At 46.2% G+C, this 20,963-nt stretch overlaps 1 protein-coding gene across 1 annotated transcript in view; it reads right to left on the minus strand.

Annotated features, from left to right (window-relative positions):
- Nucleotides 1-20,963, minus strand: part of NUP93 (nucleoporin 93) — a 48,794-nt gene that overhangs the window by 16,222 nt on the left and 11,609 nt on the right. Inside the window, exons 4-10 of the mRNA XM_040410205.1 lie at nucleotides 17,554-17,616; nucleotides 15,964-16,092; nucleotides 15,802-15,876; nucleotides 13,656-13,748; nucleotides 13,325-13,464; nucleotides 12,190-12,322; nucleotides 11,950-12,107 (exon numbers count right to left, since the gene is read on the minus strand). Coding sequence (XP_040266139.1) covers nucleotides 11,950-12,107; nucleotides 12,190-12,322; nucleotides 13,325-13,464; nucleotides 13,656-13,748; nucleotides 15,802-15,876; nucleotides 15,964-16,092; nucleotides 17,554-17,616 — 791 coding nt within the window. The remainder of the gene's footprint in view (nucleotides 1-11,949; nucleotides 12,108-12,189; nucleotides 12,323-13,324; nucleotides 13,465-13,655; nucleotides 13,749-15,801; nucleotides 15,877-15,963; nucleotides 16,093-17,553; nucleotides 17,617-20,963) is intronic.

Raw genomic sequence — 20,963 nt, forward strand, 5'->3', positions numbered from 1 at the left:
TCATTGATCACCCCCCCTGTCATTGATCACCCCCCCTGTCATTGATCACCCCCCCTGTCATTGATCCCCCCCCTGTCATTGATTACCCCCCCTGTCATTGATCACCCCCCCTGTCATTGATCACCCCCCTGTCATTGATCACCCCTCTGTAAGGCTCCATTCAGACATTTTTTTGGCCCAAGTTAGCGGAATTATTATTTTTTTTTTCTTACAAAGTCTCATATTCCACTAACTTGTGTCAAAAAATGAAATCTCACATGAACTCACCATACCCCTCACGGAAACCAAATGCGTAAAATTTTTTAGACATTTATATTCCAGACTTCTTCTCACGCTTTAGGGCCCCTAGAATGCCAGGGCAGTATAAATACCCCACATGTGACCCCATTTCGGAAAGAAGACACCCCCAGGTATTCCGTGAGGGGCATATTGAGTCCATGAAAGATTGAAATTTTTGTCCCAAGTTAGCGGAAAGGGAGACTTTGTGAGAAAAAAATTAAAAATATCAATTTCCGCTAACTTGTGCCAAAAAAAAAAAAATTCTATGAACTCGCCATGCCCCTCATTGAATACCTTGGGGTGTCTTCTTTCCAAAATGGGGTCACATGTGGGGTATTTATACTGCCCTGGCATTCTAGGGGCCCCAAAGCGTGAGAAGAAGTCTGGTATCCAAATGTCTAAAAATGCCCTCCTAAAAGGAATTTGGGCACCTTTGCGCATCTAGGCTGCAATAAAGTGTCACACATCTGGTATCGCCGTACTCAGGAGAAGTTGGGGAATGTGTTTTGGGGTGTCATTTTACATATACCCATGCTGGGTGAGAGAAATATCTTGGTCAAATGCCAACTTTGTATAAAAAAATGGGAAAAGTTGTCTTTTGCCAAGATATTTCTCTCACCCAGCAAGGGTATATGTAAAATGACACCCCAAAACACATTCCCCAACTTCTCCTGAATACGGCGATACCACATGTGTGACACTTTTTTGCAGCCTAGGTGGGCAAAGGGGCCCATATTCCAAAGAGCACCTTTAGGATTTCACAGGTCATTTACCTACTTACCACACATTAGGGCCCCTGGAAAATGCCAGGGCAGTATAACTACCCCACAAGTGACCCCATTTTGGAAAGAAGACACCCCAAGGTATTCCGTGAGGGGCATGGCAAGTTCCTAGAATTTTTTATTTTTTGTCACAAGTTAGTGGAAAATGCAGATTTTTTTTTTTTTTTTTTTTTCATACAAAGTCTCATATTCCACTAACTTGTGACAAAAAATAAAAACTTCCATGAACTCACTATGCCCATCAGCGAATACCTTGGGGTCTCTTCTTTCCAAAATGGGGTCACTTGTGGGGTAGTTATACTGCCCTGGCATTCTAGGGGCCCAAATGTGTGGTAAGGAGTTTGAAATCAAATTCTGTAAAAAATGACCTGTGAAATCCGAAAGGTGCTCTTTGGAATATGGGCCCCTTTGCCCACCTAGGCTGCAAAAAAGTGTCACACATCTGGTATCCCCGTACTCAGGAGAAGGTGGGGAATGTGTTTTGGGGTGTCATTTTACATATACCCCTGCTGGGTGAGAGAAATATCTTGGCAAAAGACAACTTTTCCCATTTTTTTATACAAAGTTGGCATTTGACCAAGATATTTATCTCACCCAGCATGGGTATATGTAAAAAGACACCCCAAAACACATTCCTCAACTTCTCCTGAATACAGAGATACCAGATGTGTGACACTTTTTTGCAGCCTAGGTGGGCAAAGGGGCCCATATTCCAAAGAGCACCTTTCGGATTTCACAGGTCATTTTTTACAGAATTTGATTTCAAACTCCTTACCACACATTCGGGCCCCTAGAATGCCAGGGCAGTATAACTACCCCACAAGTGACCCCATTTTGGAAAGAAGAGACCCCAAGGTATTTGCTGATGGGCATAGTGAGTTCATGGAAGTTTTTATTTTTTGTCACAAGTTAGTGGAATATGAGACTTTGTATGAAAAAAAATAAAAAATAAAAAATCATCATTTTCCACTAACTTGTGACAAAAAATAAAAAATTCTAGGAACTTGCCATGCCCCTCACGGAATACCTTGGGGTGTCTTCTTTCCAAAATGGGGTCACTTGTGGGGTAGTTATACTGCCCTGGCATTCTAGGGGCCCAAATGTGTGGTAAGGAGTTTGAAATCAAATTCTGTAAAAAATGACGAGTGAAATCCGAAAGGTGCTCTTTGGAATATGGGCCCCTTTGCCCACCTAGGCTGCAAAAAAGTGTCACACATCTGGTATCTCCGTACTCAGGAGAAGGTGGGGAATGTGTTTTGGGGTGTCATTTTACATATACCCATGCTGGGTGAGAGAAATATCTTGGCAAAAGACAACTTTTCCCATTTTTTTATACAAAGTTGGCATTTGACCAAGATATTTATCTCACCCAGCATGGGTATATGTAAAATGACACCCCAAAACACATTCCTCAACTTCTCCTGAGTACGTAGATACCAGATGTGTGACACTTTTTTGCAGCCTAGGTGGGCAAAGGGGCCCATATTCCAAAGAGCACCTTTCGGATTTCACTGGTCATTTTTTACAGAATTTGATTTCAAACTCCTTACCACACATTTGGGCCCCTAGAATGCCAGGGCAGTATAACTACCCCACAAGTGACCCCATTTTGGAAAGAAGAGACCCCAAGGTATTTCGTGATGGGCATAATGAGTTCATGGAAGTTTTTATTTTTTGTCACAAGTTAGTGGAATATGAGACTTTGTAGGAAAAAAAATAAAATAAAAAAAAATCATCATTTTCCGCTAACTTGTGACAAAAAATAAAAAGTTCTATGAACTCACTATGCCCATCAGCGAATACCTTAGGGTGTGTACTTTCCGAAATGGGGTCATTTGTGGGGTGTTTGTACTGTCTGGGCATTGTAGAACCTCAGGAAACATGACAGGTGCTCAGAAAGTCAGAGCTGCTTCAAAAAGCGGAAATTCACATTTTTGTACCATAGTTTGTAAACGCTATAACTTTTACCCAAACCATTTTTTTTTTACCCAAACATTTTTTTTTTATCAAAGACATGTAGAACTATAAATTTAGAGCAAAATTTCTATATGGATCTCGTTTTTTTTGCAAAATTTTACAACTGAAAGTGAAAAATGTCATTTTTTTGCAAAAAAATCGTTAAATTTCGATTAATAACAAAAAAAGTAAAAATGTCAGCAGCAATGAAATACCACCAAATGAAAGCTCTATTAGTGAGAAGAAAAGGAGGTAAAATTCATTTGGGTGGTAAGTTGCATGACCGAGCAATAAACGGTGAAAGTAGTGTAGTGCCGATTTGTAAAAAAGGGCCTGGTCTTTAGGGGGGTATAAACCTGTGGTCCTTAAGTGGTTAAAAAAACTGTGTCAAAACAAGCAATTTTTGTCACCTTGCATCACAAAAGGTGCAACACCAAGTGATCAAAAACGCGTATGTCCCACAAAATAGTACCAATAAAACCGTCACCTCATCCCGCAAAAAATGAGCCCCTACATAAGAAAATCTCTCAAAAAATAAAAAAAACTATAGCTCTCAGAACATGGAGACACTAAAACATCATTTTTTTGTTTCAAAAATGCTATTATTGTGTAAAACTTTAATAAATGAGAAAAAGTATACATATTAGGTATCGCCACGTCCGTAACAATCTGCTCTATAAAAATGTCACTTGACTGAACCCCTCAGGTGAACGCTGTAAAAATAAATAAATAGAAACTGTGCTAAAACAACCAATTTTTTGGTCACCTTGCCCCATTAAGTGTTATAATGAATGATCAAAAAATCATATGTACCCAAAAATAGTACTAATAAAACTGGCACCTTATCCCCTAGTTTCCAAAATGGGGTCACTTCTTGGGAGTTTCTACTGTAAGGGTGCATCAGGGGGCTTCAAATGGGACATGGCATCTAAAAACCATGTGGAGTTCCTTTTCTTCTGCGCCCTGCCGTGTGCCCATACAGCAGTTTATGACCACATGTGGGGTGTTTCTGTAAACCGCAGAATCTGGGTAATAAATATTGAGTTTTGTTTGGCTGTTAACCATCGATGTGTTAAAGAAAAAAATTGATTAAAATGGAAAATCTGCCAAAAAAGTGAAATTAAAAAATTTGATCTCCATTTTCCTTTAATTCTTGTGGAACGCCTAAAGGGTTAACAAAGTTTGTAAAATCGGTTTTGAATACCTTGAGGGGTGTAGTTTCTACAATGGGGTCATTTATGGGGGTATCCACTATGTAGGCCCCACAAAGTGACTTCAGACCTGAACTGGTCTTTATAAAGTGGGTTTTGGCAATTTTCTTATAAATTTGAAGAATTGCTTCTAAACTTCTAAGCCTTCTAACATCCTAAAAAAATAAAATGACATTTCCAAAATGATGCCAACATAAAGTAGACATATGGGGAATGTTAAATAATAAATATTTTATGAGGTATCACTTTCTGTTTTAAAAGCAGAGAAATTGAAATTTAGAAAATTGCAAATTTTTCAAATTTTTGGGTAAATTTGGGATTTTTTCATAAATAAAAGGTGAAATATTTTGACTCAAATTTATGATTATCATGAAGTACAATGTGTCACGAGAAAACAATCTCTGAATGACTTGGATAAATAAAGGCGTTCCAAAGTTACTACCACATAAAGTGAGATATGTCAGTTTTGCAAAATTTGGCCTGGTCAGGAAGGGGGCAAATGGCCCAGATGGCAAGTGGTTAACAAGGTATCCAAAAAAAAAAAAAAAGTTTCCTTTTTTTTTTAAATGGCCGTTCATGGGTCAAATATATGCCTATACAGTGGCATATATAGGAGGAAACTGTTGGGTATATATATATTAGAAAAGTCATGGGCAATGCAGATTTGATAAGCCCAAGTTTTCATCCATGAAGCCTGTTGGGTACAATACACAAGTATTGTGACTAATTCACGGGGTGGGGGGCAAAAAACAAACAAAAAAACTCAAGTACGGCCTCTTTCAGACGAGCGAAACTGATTGTCAGAATCCGTCCAGGAAAAAACAAATGGTTTTGTACTCAAGTTCAAGCAGTTTTTTTCGGATTGCGTGCGTTTTTCACTCGCGTTAAGAATAACAATCTACATCCCCCAGCAACCATCAGTGAATAAAATGAGATGTAAAATCTCTTTCTCGCTTGATTCATTGGGGGACACAGGACCGTGGGTATAGCTTGCTGCTGCCACTAGGAGACGACACTAGGCTGAAAACTGTTAGCTCCTCCCCTGCAGGCTATACCCCCTCCAGCCTGGAGAGAGCATTTCAGTTTGTGTTCCAGCAGTAGGAGAGACCAAATTAAAGTAAAAATCAACAGAAAACTGTACACTGTCATGAGACCGAACCAAACACATGTCCCAACAGACAAAACCGAAACCCCACTTGCCTCACAACAATATGTGGGTGGGTGCTGTGTCCCCCAATGAATCAAGCGAGAAAGAGATTTTACAGGTGAGTTCACAAAAATCTAAATTTTCTCGCTCATATCATTGGAGGACACAGGACCGTGGGATGTCCTAAAGCAGTCCCCGGGGAGGGAAACAAAATTCTCCCAAACCAACTCTCTATGGAAGTCACTGAACTGCGGCCTGCAGAACCCTGCGGCCGAGAGAAGCATCCGCCGAGGCCAATGAATGCACCCGGTAAAATTTAGTAAAGGTGTGTAGAGAGGACCAAGTCGCTGCTTTACACAACTGAGACGCAGAAGCGTGGTGGAGGTGTGCCCAAGAAGCCCCGACCGCTCTGGTAGAGTGAGCCGTGATCCCGGGTGGAGGAACCTTGTCCCTGGAACGATAGGCCTCGGCAATGGCCGAGCGAATCCACCGAGCAATAGTCACCTTTGAAGCCGCCAAACCTTTACGAGGGCCTTCCGAGATAACGAACAGTGTCAGTGCGTCTAAAGGGGGCCACCACCGACAGATAGATCTTCAAGGCCCGTACTACATCGAGACGATGGAGGGAGACCTCCCGCGGATGAGAAGGCTGAGGGCAAAACAATGTCCTCATTCACGTGAAAGGCAGAAACAACCTTTGGTAAAAAAGATGGCACTGGACGAAGAACCACCTTATCTTGGTGAAACACCAAAAAGGGTTCCTGGTAGGAGAGAGCTGCCAGTTCCGAAACCCGTCGAATAGAGGTAATGGCCACTAAAAAGGCCACTTTCCAGGAAAGTAGACGGACGGAAACTTCACTTTGGGGGCCGATATGGGGGAACAGTATGAGCTACTCCTTGCAAGAAAGTCTTGACCGGACCTAGGACGGCTAGAGTACGTTGGAAAAAAATGGACAGAGCCGAGACCTGCCCTTTGAGGGAACTGAGAGCAATGCCCAGGTCCAATCCTGGCTGAAGGAACGCTACAACCGTCGGAAGGGAAGAACGCCTGGGAGGAAGAGCTCGTTCCTCGCAGAAACGCAAGAAGGATTTCCAGGTCCGGTAGTAAATCCTAGAAGAGGAAGGTTTCCTGGCCCTAATCATGGTTCGAATGACCGCATCAGAAAAACCTCTGCGTTTCAACAGAAAGGTTTCAGCAGCCACGCCGTTAAACGTAGCGTATCTAAACTCTGATGGAAGACTGGGCCCTGGGAGAGTAGATCGGTTCTGATTGGCAGAGGCCACGGAGCATCTCCTAGCAGAAGAATGAGTTCTGAGTACCAAGCTCATCGAGGCCAGTCTGGGGCGATCGGGATCATCTTGATGCCTTCCTTCCCGATTCTGCGTAGGATCCGAGGTAGAAGTGGTAACGGTGGGAACACGTAAAGAAACGCGAAGCTGTCCCAAGGCGCCACGAGAGCGTCCACGCCGTGTGCTGCTGGATCCCTTGCGCGAGAGAGGAAGCACGGGAGCTTGTGATTGAACCTGGACGCCATCAGGTCCACTTCCGGACGTCCCCACCTGAGACAGATGGCCTCGAACACCTCTGGATGGAGGGACCACACCCCCGGGTCCACTGTTGTCCGGCTGAGAAAGTCTGCCGTCCAGTTGTCCACTCCCGGGATGAAGACTGCCGAAATCATCGGAACATGGGACTCCGCCCACTGCAAAATCTTCGCAGACTCCTGCATCACCGGAAGGCTGCGAGTCTTTCCTTGGTGGTTCATGTAGGCCACAGCTGTGGCATTGTCCGACTGCACCCTGATCGGACGACCCTGCAGAAGTGGAGTCCAATGGACAAGGGAGAGATAAATGGCCCGGAGTTCCAGTATGTTGATGGGAAGTTTGGACTCTGATGGAGACCAAACACCCTGGACCGACCGTGTGGCGAGAACTCCGCCCCAACCGCGAAGGCTGGAGTCTGTTGTAATGATCGTCCATATCACTGGAAGGAAGGATTTCCCCGCCAACAGATGCGCAGACTGTCGACAACCGAGGGCTGTACGCGTTTGGAGGGACAGTCGGATCCGGCGATCCAGAGATTTGTCCCAAGATAACAAAATGGCTCGTTGAAAACACCTCGTGTGAAATGGACGGAAGGGAATGGCCTCGAAGGAGGCCACCATCATGCCCAGCACCCGCATGCAATTGCGGATAGACGTATTGCGGCGTTGGAGTAATATGCGTATAGATCTCTGAATGTCCACGCTCTTGTCCAATGGCAGGCGTACCACGGCTGCAACTGAGTCTAGTATCATGCCCAGAAACCTGATTTGTGTGGTGGGAGATAAGCAGGATTTCCGCCGATTGACTATCCACCCGAATCGGGACAGGTTGCTCAAAGTGATCTGAAGACTCTCCTCGCATTGGGAGACCGTAGATGCTTTGATCAAGATATCGTCTAGATACGGGAGAGTGATGCCCCTGGAGCGCAGGAGACCCAGGAGGGGGGCAAGCACCTTTGTGATACTCTCGGAGCTGTCGCTAGGCCGAATAGCAGGGCGACGAACTGGTAGTGACATGAATGAATGGCAAAACGAAGAAAACGTTGATGGTGCGATGGGAACGTGTAAGTAGGGAGTCTTGAATGTCTATCGATGCCATGAGTTCTCCCTGTACCAAAGAGGCAATCACGGAGAGGAGTGACTCCATCTTGAACCGTTGAATGCGGAGGAAGCGATTTACTATCTTGAGGTCCAGCACTGGGCAAACATCGCCTTCCTTTTTGGGTACTACGAAAAGGTTTGAATAGAAACCCGTAAATCTTTTGTGTAAGGGGCCCGGAATTATCACGCCCCGTATGAGAAGGGACTGGACTGCTTGGAAGAAAGCAGCCGCCCGACCTGGATCCTTGGGCGGCTGGGAGAGGAAAAAACGGTTGGGTGGGATAGATTTGAATTCTATCTTGTATCCTGATGTCACTACCTCTCGTGCCCAAGCGTCCGATATATGAGTTCGCCACATTTCCTGAAAAAGAAGGAGACGACCCCCCACCTGTAAGGGTGGGGCCGCACCTTCATGCTGAGGGCTGTTTCCCGGGAGCGGAACGAGGCTGTTGCGCTCGCGGACGCCATGCTGGCTGGGGTTTGAAGGATGGTCCTTTTCGCTGGTCCTGATTGGGTGGCCTAGATGCAGGTGGGGCCGCCGGACGAGTGCCCGCTAACCTACGAAAGGACTGATAACGGGGAAGATGTGACCCTAGGACGAAAGGAACGCTTCACCTTGGGTTGCGGTAAATGGGTGCTTTTTCCGAAATAATGTCATCTAGCCGGGTACCAAAGAGTCGAGACCCGGCAAAGGGAAGTCTTGAAAGAGAACGTTTGGAGGATGATTCCGCCGACCAGACTTTAAGCCACAGTTGTCGGCAGATAGATACCGCGAGAGCTGAGGAACGGGCGACCATCGTCCCCGCGTCCAAAGCCGCTTCGCAGAGGTACTTTCCTGCCTGCGAAATTTGTACCGCCAAGGACTGGAGTTCCGTTGGAGGAAGATTGGTCGCAAGGTCTTGGTTCAAACGGTGGGCCCACTCCAAAACCGCCTTGGCTACCCATGCCGATGCGAAGATCGGGCGTAAGGCTGAACCACTGGCTGCAAAGACCGACTTCGATAGAGAGTCAATGCGCCGATCTACTGGGTCCTGAAGAGAGGAGCCATCCGCCACCGGAATAGTCGTGTTCTTTGCGAGGCGAGCGACCGATGGGTCTACCTTTGGAGGTGAGGCCCATTTTTCCACACAATCAGTTGGAAAAGGGTAGAGCAAGTCTAACCGCTTTGGGACAATGAAGCGCAAACCTGGCTGGTCCCAAGCCTTTGCGACAACAACTGAAAAGTCGTGGTGTACAGGGAAGAACTTAGGGGTCTGCTTTGTACGCAAAAACGACACTCCCTGGTGGTTGGTGGAGGGGAGTTTCTCCTGAACTTGGAAAGTGTCCTGGACAGCTGAAATCAGACTATCTACCATAGACGCAATCTAGGAAGACTGCTCCAGGTCCATCTCCGTATCTGAATCCGCAATCTCACCATCTGATAGTGCGTCACCTAAAATGGAGGACGTCTGAGATCGGGAAACGGGAGGGGGAGTGGATGCAGAGGCGTCAGAAGAGGAATGACGACCTGATCTGGGACGCTTGCTAGTAAGCCTGCTCCTAGTTTGTGCGCCTTGCGAAGGAGAGGGCTGCACTGTGGGTGATCTCTCTACCAAACGACCCAGTAATGAAAGGGTGGAATGGGAGACTTTGGAGAGGTCTTCTACTGCCCGGGACAGGGACCTTGCCCAGTCAGGTTCTCCACAGCCAGAGGGGTCTTGAACTCCTGTGGGTTGTGACAATATGGATGGATGGCTCTGTGGGGCCGCCTGACATGCAGAGCATAGAGAGAGTGACTGGCCACGAGGGGATTTTACAGAACATGAGGTGCAGGCATAATAACTGGTCCTGCCGGGTGCCTGGGGAGGGGTCTTGGCTGGGTCTGACATTGAGTGGCTTCTCTATGCTGGAGGGGGTAGCGATCTTCTACCATTAGAAGTCCCAGGTCCTGTGTCCTTGTGGCAAGGGAGCCTGGAGAGGTCTTCCGGAGTGCCGCGGTGGGAAAATAGGCTCCGCCCCCCGCACGGAAAATAGCAGCAAGCTATACCCACGGTCCTGTGTCCCCCAATGATATGAGCGAGAAATGTACTGCATCCGGGTGCCTTCAGTTTTTCACGAGAGCCCCATTCGCTTCTATGGAGCCAGGGATGCGTGAAAAATGCACAATACAGAAAATACAGCGATTTTTCCTGAATGCAGAGATGAGAAGTGATAAACGACACTCATGTGCACAGACCCCTTGAGATGAACAGGTCAGGATTCAGTCCGGATGCATTTGCTACATACATCGCATCCGGACGGAGAACTCACTTGTGTGAAAGAGCCCTAACAGATAAAAATTACAACCTTCTATGTTGTGCTTCAAACCACCATAACGGACTGACTAATAACACTTAGAAGAAAAAAAGAAAGGTTTTTTTTTTTGCCACGGAAAGCATGAAAATGTCCATTATACTTTACATTAACCACTCACTTCAGTACAGAGAAGAGCTCTACACACTTCCATCTCCTTTATAAAATTCCTTCAGTAGTAATCAATATTAGTATTGAGCAATGATATTAGGGGTGCACCGAAATGAAAATTCTGGTCCGAAACCGAAAATTCAGGATGCCCTTGACCGAAAACCGAAACTGCCTTTTTGCCCAAATACTTTTAAAATACTTTTTTTTTTAATGATTTTATTAATAATTCTTTTTCATGAATGAAATTCATCTGTGGGTGGCGCTGTTATGGAGAGGGGGATCTGTGGGTGGCGCTGTTATGGAGAGGGGGATCTGTGGGTGGCGCTGTTATGGAGAGGGGGATCTGTGGGTGGCGCTGTTATGGAGAGGGGGATCTGTGGGTGGCGCTGTTATGGAGAGGGGGATCTGTGGGTGGCGCTGTTATGGAGAGGGGGATCTGTGGGTGGCGCTGTTATGGAGAGGGGGATCTGTGGGTGGCGCTGTTATGGAGAGGGGGATCTGTGGGTGGCGCTATGGAGAGGGGGATCTGTGGGTGGCGCTATGGAGAGGGGGATCTGTGGGTGGCGCTGTTATGGAGAGGGGGATCTGTGGGTGGCGCTGTTATGGAGAGGGGATATGTGGGTGGCGCTGTTATGGAGAGGGGGATCTGTGGGTGGCGCTGTTATGGAGAGGGGGATCTGTGGGTGGCGCTGTTATGGAGAGGGGGATCTGTGGGTGGCGCTGTTATGGAGAGGGGGATCTGTGGGTGGCGCTGTTATGGAGAGGGGGATCTGTGGGTGGCGCTGTTATGGAGAGGGGGATCTGTGGGTGGCGCTGTTATGGAGAGGGGGATCTGTGGGTGGCGCTGTTATGGAGAGGGGGATCTGTGGGTGGCTCTGTTATGGAAAGGGGATATGTGCACTGTTATGGGCATAACAGTGCACAGATCCCTTTCCCCATAACAGTGCACAGATCCCTTTCCCCATAACAGTGCACAGACCCCCCCCCCTCCCCATAGCAGTGCCATAGACCGATCCCCCTACCCATAACAGCCCCGGCCCTGCTGCTCACAGCATCACTCACTGCATCTTTATTTTACCTTACAATCGTCACGCTCCAGTAAGAACTCTGCAGGCAGAGCGGAGTGCGGCGTAACGTCACTTACTCACGTGACGCACCTGCTCCGCCCACTTTATGAATGAAGGAGGCGGAGCAGGCGCGTCACGTGAGTAAGTGACGTTACGCCGGCCTCCGCTCTGCCTGCAGAGTTGTTAGTTACTGGAGCCTCACGATTGTAAGGTAAAATAAAGATGCAGTGACAAAGTAAACCGCCCGCCCGGCGCCCGCCCGCAGATGGTGGGTGACAAATCCCACACCCCATATTTTCGGCCGATATGTAACAATATCGGCCGAAGTGGATTAGGTGCATTTTCGGCCGATATTTTCGGCTGCCGGAATTTCGGTGCACCCCTAATGATAATATTAAGCAGGGGAGGCAGTGCAGTTACCTGCGGTCATCGCTGTGAACATATTCTTGAAACCAGTTCTTGAATTCCCCCAACTGATGCTGTACTCTGTTCACCACCTGCTGTGCTGCCAAGATATCACCACAGCGCAAGCAGTAGTAGATCAGGGCCCAAACTGGGTAACCTTCCAGTTCACCATCCTGTAAATTTAAAGTGACATAAGCATCATCTCTCATACACATAACCATTTATAAGGTACGAGGGTCCTGGCTTTACATTCACCTGTAGTCCAGGAATGGGCGCAGGAAGCCTGATATTCAGGAAGCTCCGTACTATGTGATAAGTCCCAGGAACACCTCCTAGCTGTGCTTGTTGCAGGTTGGCGTATACACTTGTCATTGTGTAGGTTTTATAACTAGAAACAAATCAAATATATGGTAGCTAAGAATACAGTACAGACACAAGTCAAAGTGATACTTCCCTTTCAATATGTCATTACTGTGAGCTGCTTTAAAGAGTCACTGTACTTTCACATAATTTTATTTCATTTAGTAGAGAATGATGTAAATTCACTTTATTTAAAAAGAAAAATCTGCCTGCATCCACCTGAAAAAAATAATAATAACCTGTAAAGCCATGGCCACTAGGGGTCTCAGTTCCACCTAATTTACAGTCCACTGACTTGTCAGGCAAGATGCATCCCTGGTAAACAGAGACTCAGAAGACTGCTGAGAGGATGTGGGGCCGGGTCAGAGCTAGCTGAGATTTCTAAAGATTATAGGAGTCTCCTGGTACGTGTGATGTCCCCCTCCTTATCTATTCTGTGAGCTCTGAAGCTGAAAACAAACATAGTGCAAAGTAAAGGAAAGGACGTCTCAGCGGTACAATGCTGGCAGATTTCACGGAATGGAGAATCCAACTGCTTGAGATAGAAATGCATCTAGCTGTGCAGCACTGGATAATATGGCTGAAAATGACATTAGGGAAGCCCAAAAAAGACCTGTTCCTTTACAGTTAGAATTGTACAAAGAAGCACAGCCATTATGCAAACTTTTTTTGAAATCTCAGGTACACTTTAAATCCCATTTAAGACCCCTTGCAGACGAGCGAGTGTCTCGCTGCGGACTAGCAGCAAGGCACCCGGCCTGAACTCCCAGCACTGCAGGGGTCACATAGCATTATATTGATTTATGATGCTATGTAACCCTTACAGTTCTGGAATGTATTAGATGACACTGACATAATGCTGTCAGTGTTATCCACTTCACCCCAGAACTGTAAGGGTTACATAGCATCATAAATCAATATCATGCTATGTGACCCCGGCAGGGCTGGAGGTTCAGGCTGGGTAGCTCGCTGCGGACTCGCTCATCTGCAAGGGGCTTAATACCAGCTAGACGGCAGTTTCCAAAGTTACCTCTCTTCCAGGAACCTTAAAGCTTGTCTAACAAAAGCCATTTGCATCTGAACTGAGCAGCGACTTTTCATTGTATCAGAAGCTGGAACTAGCAGAACATCAGTCATCTGTTTCACCATCGCCCACACATCAGATACATTCTACAGGAAAGACAAAACCAAAAGAGATACAACAATCAGTCATGTAGAAGAAAAAAAAATATATATATATTTATATATATGATCAATAAAAACGCTATGGGAAAAATGAATGCTTGAATACAACTGTTTATATGTATATCTGTCATATGGTAAAATCATGAAAAGTGTCATTTCACTGTGTGACTTCCTACCTTATCGTCCAATTTCTCAGCAACAGCAGCGCACAGGTCCACCAGGTTTGGCTTGAGGTTTCCACTCACAACCTTCTCGTTGTACACATATATCTGCAGTGAACAGCAACTTAAATAGGTTATTTATGCATTGTGTGGTAGTGATATGTGCAGTAATGACATTGTGAAATGAAATGCTTGTAAAACAGTATCACAATTGTTGCAGACCTGGAAAAAATAGACCTATGATGCAAATGACTGACATGCAGGGTCCTGGTGTAGGCACTTTAACCCCATGTACAAACACAGTAAATCAAATAGACCAGTGACTGTGTATTGAACGTCCCAGCAGACCCCGCACAGCATTCTGTGCACTAATAGGAAAAGGAGCGTTCAACCAATGTTCCCTCCTTTTGCTGGCTCTAGCAGGACCTCAGTAGTACAGACCAGCTGTTGCTTTATACATTTATTCTATAGAGTTGGCTAAAGCAATAAATTACACAGGTCAGAATGCATCTCAAATTCACTGGGGGTAACTTCTGAAGCGACTGTGGCTGTGTTCACATCTGTGACGTGGTTTCAGTCATAAAATGGAAACCACAATGCAGTGCCAAGCTCCTTCACATGATGGACACTAGCTATGACAGAGGTCATGGACTCATAATAGGGTCCGCTGGGTTCTGTCACAAGTATTGCATGCAGCACTATTAGGGTCCATTCACATGATCGTGTCCGTATTGCGGAACTACAAAACACAGGCACTGGAGGGTGCATCCTGCATTTTCCCCTTCTGCAGGTCTTGCACTACGTCTTATCCAACTTAAAGGGGTGGTCCCAAGATTTAACTTAGTGACCACCCGTACGTGCTTTTACGGCAGTCACTAAGGGGCCTTAGGCTAGGCCGCTGTTTTTTTTACGGCGGCCCAGTCTAAGCGCTGCACAGGTCCTTCGTGCAGCAGGGGCCTGGCTCTCACCTGAGAGCCGCAGCCCTGCTCTAACAACCTGGACCGGCAGGTGTGCCGATCCGGGCTGTTTAACACTTTACATGCCGAGGGCAATGGTGCCCTCTGCATGTAAAGTGCTGACTGAGGGAGCGGACTTCCTCTGTCTCCCATCAGCACCCCGAAAATGCTATCGTGGGGTGCTGATGTGTGTGAAGGCTGGCTGCAGTCTCATGTAGGCTCCAGATCCGCCCTGAGTCATTTCCAGCAGGCTGTGTGCCTCTCTGGCGCAGCCTGCTGGTCAATGTCAGAATAGCATTACCATTAAAATGCAATGCATTATAGAGTTAGTGCATTGCATTTTAAAAGTTATCAAAATACTGTCTGTTATAGTCCCCTCGTGGGACTATTGAGTGGTAAAAAAATAAAAAACAAAAACAAATTTAATTTAAAAAAAATTCCATAAAAAAAATTTTTTTTTCCCATTAAAAATAAGCTTTACAATGAAAAAAGTAAAAAAATAATTTTTGATTGCAAAAAACTTGTAAAACGTAAAAAAAAATAATATATATATGTATTTGGTATCATTAATCGGACGGACCCAGAGAAGATATGTCATTTATACCGAAAAACGAAAGCTGTAAAATTTATAACGTAAAAACGCAGTAGCAGAATTGCTGTTTTTCCTATCTCCCTCCCAGTAAGAGTTAACAAAGTTAATCAGAAAGTTATGTGTACCCCAAAATGGCGCCATTAAAAACTACAACTTTTCCCACAAAAAACAAGCCCTCATACAGCTATTTAGATGGAAAAATAAAAACAAGTTATAGCTCTTGGAAGGCGACAATGAAAAAGGCTAGGTCAGTAAGGCCAAAAACAGGCTGGTCACTAAGGGGTTAAACTTGTCATTCTATCATCGGGATAGGTGATAAGTGTTCGGTAAGGGTTTGACCATTGGGACTCCACTGATCACAAGAACGGGGCTTGTGCATCTACCTGTTTGAGTGAAGCAGCAGTCGAGCATCTTTGCTTCCTCTCTATGGAACTGCCAAAGAGAAGAGTATAGCGTCCATCTCAGGCCCACAGCTTAGAATGGTCTGGCAATGTGCATGATTGGCCACTGATCCATCCACATAAGAGGACACAGCACCCCCGTTCTTATGATTAGTCGGGGTCCCAGCAGTCGGATTGCACAAATGGCATCAACAGCTTTTCTTCTGACTCACCTGTCGAGCATATGCCATTTCCACATTATCAAGAGAGCTGCGGCCCGGAGCTCCAAGATCACTGATGTAACTTGTCTGCCACAGAAAGCAAATTACAAATATTAAAAACAGAAGTCATTAAAACCTAAAACATGCATCAAAGACTAGCAACATATTTCATACCTCTGCCTCCTGCGAGAAGCCCAAATCATCTTCCCCAGAGGCAAGTAAAGTGTGGAGGATTCGCTGCTTTACTTGTTCCCACTCAACAAGCATCGACTCCCTATGGTATTCTTCTGCCATAGCAAATGTCTGCAGAACAAATACATTCATTCCTAAAAAATGCTGCAAGTTGTGAAGCTGTATCATCGAAGGTGAAACCGCCTGGACTGCTGTCATATTAAAAGTCTTTTGATCCAGATCTGCATCCGTATGACATCATTCCAGCTATCATATCAAGGCTATTGGAGTGGCCATATTAGGCTACTATCACATTAGCATTTTTTGTGGATCCGTCATGGATCTGCAAAAAACGCTTCCATTGCCATAATACAACCGCATGCATCCGTCATAAACGGATCCGGTTGTATTATGTCTTCTATAGCCATGACGGATCCGTCATGAACACCATTGAAAGTCAATGGGGGGCGGACCCGTTTTTTATCATGTCGGTGAAAACGGATCCGTCCTGGCACACAATGTATGTCAATGTCTTGCTCCATGCAGCGTTTTTCTGTCCGCCTCCAGAGAGGAATGGTGACTGAACGGAGGCAAACTGAGGCATTCTGAGCAGATCCTTTTCCATTCAGAATGCATTAGGGCAAAACTGATCAGTTTTCGACCGCTTGTGAGAGCCCTGAACGGATCTCAGAAACTGAAAGCCAAAACGCCAGTGTGAAAGTAGCCATAGTCTAAAACAATTGTTCGACAGATGATTTTAACACTGAACAATTGTTTTACCTGATGACAGACTGTCATTGTTTGTATTAAAAAAGAGTCATGTTTAAAATTTTTGTCCGATATTCGCTAGTCCACAAAGGATCCGTGAACCAATGTATAATGCGATGGGAAAATGAATCCAGCCAGCAAAGGAGGCAATATGGATAATAACAAGTGTCTTCTATTAAAGAGGACCTTTCACCTCTCCTGACATGCCTGTTTTAATAACGTCATGCATTCTCCATATAATAACAATTCTAGAGCATCTATCCTTGTCTGTATGCTGTGCCATTCCTTAATTATTTCAACTATAAAAGGTAAGAATGAATTGCTAGCAGTCTGCAGTAAGGGTACAGATGGGTGGTAAACAAGCTGGGGGGGTGTACCTGCCCAGTCTCAAAATAGCAGCACTGATTGGATAAAGTGAGACTGTGCAGGTACACACCCCCAACTGGTTACCACCCCTATGTGCCCTTACTACAGACTGCTAGCAAATTACTCATAACTTCTAATAGAAATAATAGAGGAACGGCACAACATAGAGCCATAAGAATAGATGCTCCAGAATTGTTATTACACAGGGAATGCATGAAGCTAATAAAACAGACATGTCAGGAGAGGTGACAGGTCCTCTTTAAGTTTCTCTACATGATAAATGCCCTTTACTGAAGTGAGACAACCCCTTTAAGGCTTAACGCACAAGCAAGCTACTGTAAAAGTTCTAGTGATTAAATGAGAGTCTTGTATGTGATCTACGTCATGGCTATTGGTAACTTACAAATGATACTATTCAATAAAAAAAAAAGGTGTTCCAGTGTTGGTGCAGTCACTCACCCTTCTTCTTGACTCATCAATAGCAGACAGCAGAGCATTATCCTTCTCATTTTTCAAAAAACCCTACAAATAAGATTTACAGCAAGTCAGTGTTAAGTCTCTGAATGCAGTTTTTTACTAGACAACAGACTGTATCCTGCAGGTTATTGGCAGATAGCAGCTACAGTCCCAATCCATACATGATATCACAGCATTTCTGTATATACATATTCTTCACCAAAATTATTCTAAATGCAAAGCTTCAGGTTAAGGCTACTTTCACACTCGCGTTTTGGCTTTCAGTTTGTGAGTTCCGTTCAGGGCTCTCACAAGCGGTCCAAAACGGATCAGTTTGCATTCTAAATCGAAAAGGATCCGCTCAGAATGCATCAGTTTGCATCAGTTCAGTCTCCATCCCGCTTTGGAGACTGACACAAAAACACTGCCTGCAGCGTTTTGGTGTCCGTCTGATGAAACTGAGCCAAACGGATCCGTCCTGGCACACAATGTAAGTCAATGGGGACGGATCAGTTTTCACTGACACAATCTGGCACAATAGAAAATGGATCCGTCCTCCAATGACTTTCAATGGTGTTCAAGACGGATCCGTCTTGGCTGTATTATCTGAACGAATCCGTCTGTGCAGATCCATGATGGATCCGCACCAAGCGCGAGTGTAAAAAAGTAGCCTTAGACAACAACTATTGGCAATTAAATTTATGCCTAAAGCCTCATGCAGACGTCCGTGGAACACGGTCCGTGAGATACCGGACTGGCATTGCAGGAGCGCACGGCGTCATAGCAACGAATGACGCCGTGCGCTCCTGCAATGCCAGTCCGGTATCCCACGGACCGTGTCCCACGGACGTCTGCATGAGGCTTTACTGAGGTGGAACAGACCGGGAGTGTTGCAGATCAAAGCCTAGAATAAAAATAAAAAAAACTTACATTGCCATGAAAAAAACATCACTTTCTTATTAGATCATAAATTATTAGCAAAAAGCGACTCCAAATTCACATACTCTGCAGCGCTGTATTGACCCCTTAAAAACTGACAACTGATATATGTTCCTGCATAAAGGTTATATCTAGGGATCGACCGATTATCGGTTTGGCCGATATTATCGGCCGATATTGAGGATTTTGAACGTTATCGGTATCGGCATCTATTTTGCCGATATACCGATAACGTTTTGGGAACACAGAACGCGCTGCTCTCAGCGCTCTCTGTGTTCCCTCCGCAGCACAGGGGAGAAGGAAGCAGTGTCTCCTCCCCCTGTGCTGCTGCTGCCGCCAATGAGGGGATAGAACATAAGAGGAGGGGAGGGGCTGTGGCCGCTGCGCCACCAATGAAGATAAGCCTTTCATTCATTCATATATACAGGAGGCAGGAGCTGGCTGCAGAATCACATAGCCGGCTCCCGACCTCTATGAGCGATAGCTGCGGTCCGCGGTAGTTAACTCCTCAGGTGCCGCGGATCGCAGCTACCGCTGATAGAGGTCGGGAGCCGGCTATGTGATTCTGCAGCCAGCTCCCGCCTCCTGTATATGAATGATCGATAGACTTATCTTCATTGGTGGCGCAGTGCGCCCCCCCAAGCCCCCCAGTATTAATCATTGGTGGCGCAGTGCGCCCCCCACCCCCATCCCGGCCAATAGTAAAAACATTGGTGGCGCAGTGCGCCCCCCCCCCCCAGTATTAATCATTGGTGGCAGTGGCCACAGGATCCCCTCTCCCCTGCTCCAGCGATCGGAGCCCCAGCTGTGTAAGCCTGGGGCTCCGATCGGTTACCATGGCAGCCAGGACGCTATTGAAGCCCTGGCTGCCATGTTCAGCTCCATGCTGCTGTGTGCACTATGCACAGAGCAGCAGGGACAGTGTGAGATCCTATTCACCCTGATGGAGATCTATCAGGGTGAATAGGACAAAGGTTCTAGTCCCTAAGGGGGTTAAAAGTTAGTAAAAAAAAAACAACACAAAAATATTAAGTATAAATGAAAAAGATTTATAAAAAAAAATACACATTAACAATAAACAAAAAAAATACACATTAACAATAAACATATTAATTTTCAGCAGATTTGTGTAGGAATTTTTTTTTTTCTCAAAAATGAAAATTCCCAGAATTTCGGTATAAATTATCGGCTATCGGCCTGAAAGTTCACAAATTATCGGTATCGGTATCGGCCCTAAAAAATCAATATCGGTCGATCCCTAGTTATATCCATCATAATAATCTCATGGTCGCTGCTTAAGGTCTCTATGAAATTGTGGCATAAGTGCAGCTGCAACATATGGCTGGGCTAGCGCCAAAACTGGCGGGACCTGAACTAGCTCTGATCCCATCAGCCTAACCTCTAAGCTGTCGACAGAGGAAGGGGGCTCCCAAGGCTGCCATAAGTATCAGAGGCATGACCTAATAGGTTGCCTGTCAGCGTCAAGCTGCAATGTTATAGAAGCATTGTACAAGCAATCAAAGGATCCCTGATTAAAGTCTACTACAGGGACAAAAAAAAAAAAAAAAAAAAAGAGTCTTATTATACTCAATAAAATGTAAAGGGGCTATCCAGTATCTACAACAGCCACCCCTATGTGCCGGGCCCCTCCGTGGGAATATACTTCCCCCGCTCTCCGTGCCGCTCCTGGTCCCCGCACCGCCGCTTCTCCCTGTACACAGATGAAAACATCCGGTGTCGGGGGGGGGGGGGGGGGGGGGGTATGGGGCAGGGATGGGGACGAGCTGCTCTAGTGTCACCCGTGGTGCCATTAACCCCTTAAGGACCTAGGACGTACCGGTACGCCCTATTTCCCGAGTCCTTAAGGACCCAGGACGTACCGGTACGTCCTGACTTAAAATCTGTATTCCGGCGCCCCAGGGGTTAATTGGAACGGGATTTCGGCTGAAATCATTCAGCCGGCATCCCGTAACAATGCAGGGGGGGGTCATTTGACCCCCCCGTATCGGCGATCGCAGCAAACCGCAGGTCAATTCAGACCTGCGGTTTGCTGCGCTTTTTGCAGTTTCTGATCGCCGCGGTCCCTGACCGCGGGGATCAGAAACTTTAGAGTGGCTAAAATAAATATTTTTCACCCCCCCCTGCATCCCTGCACGATTTTATGCCGGCGGGTGGTGCGGGGGGGGTGTCGCAGGCGGTGGGGGCGGTGCGGGAGGCGGGCGGTGCGGCAGGCGGGATCGCGATCCCCCGCCCGCCTCCCCATGAACGATCGTTGGCTTCTAGTGGTTGTACCAGGGTGCCAGCACATTGCTGGCACCCTGGTATAAACGGCTGACATCTGTGAAGATGTCAGCCGTTTAACCCTTTCCATACCGCGGTCCGTACGGACCGCTGTATGGAAAAAGTTAACTGTCATCGATCAGGGAGCTCCCTCCCTCTCCATCGGGGGGCTGCTGTGCCTTTGCAGCCCCCCG

This window comes from Bufo bufo, chromosome 10 (assembly GCF_905171765.1).
Source record: "Bufo bufo chromosome 10, aBufBuf1.1, whole genome shotgun sequence".
In the NCBI taxonomy this organism is placed as follows: Eukaryota; Metazoa; Chordata; class Amphibia; order Anura; family Bufonidae; genus Bufo; species Bufo bufo.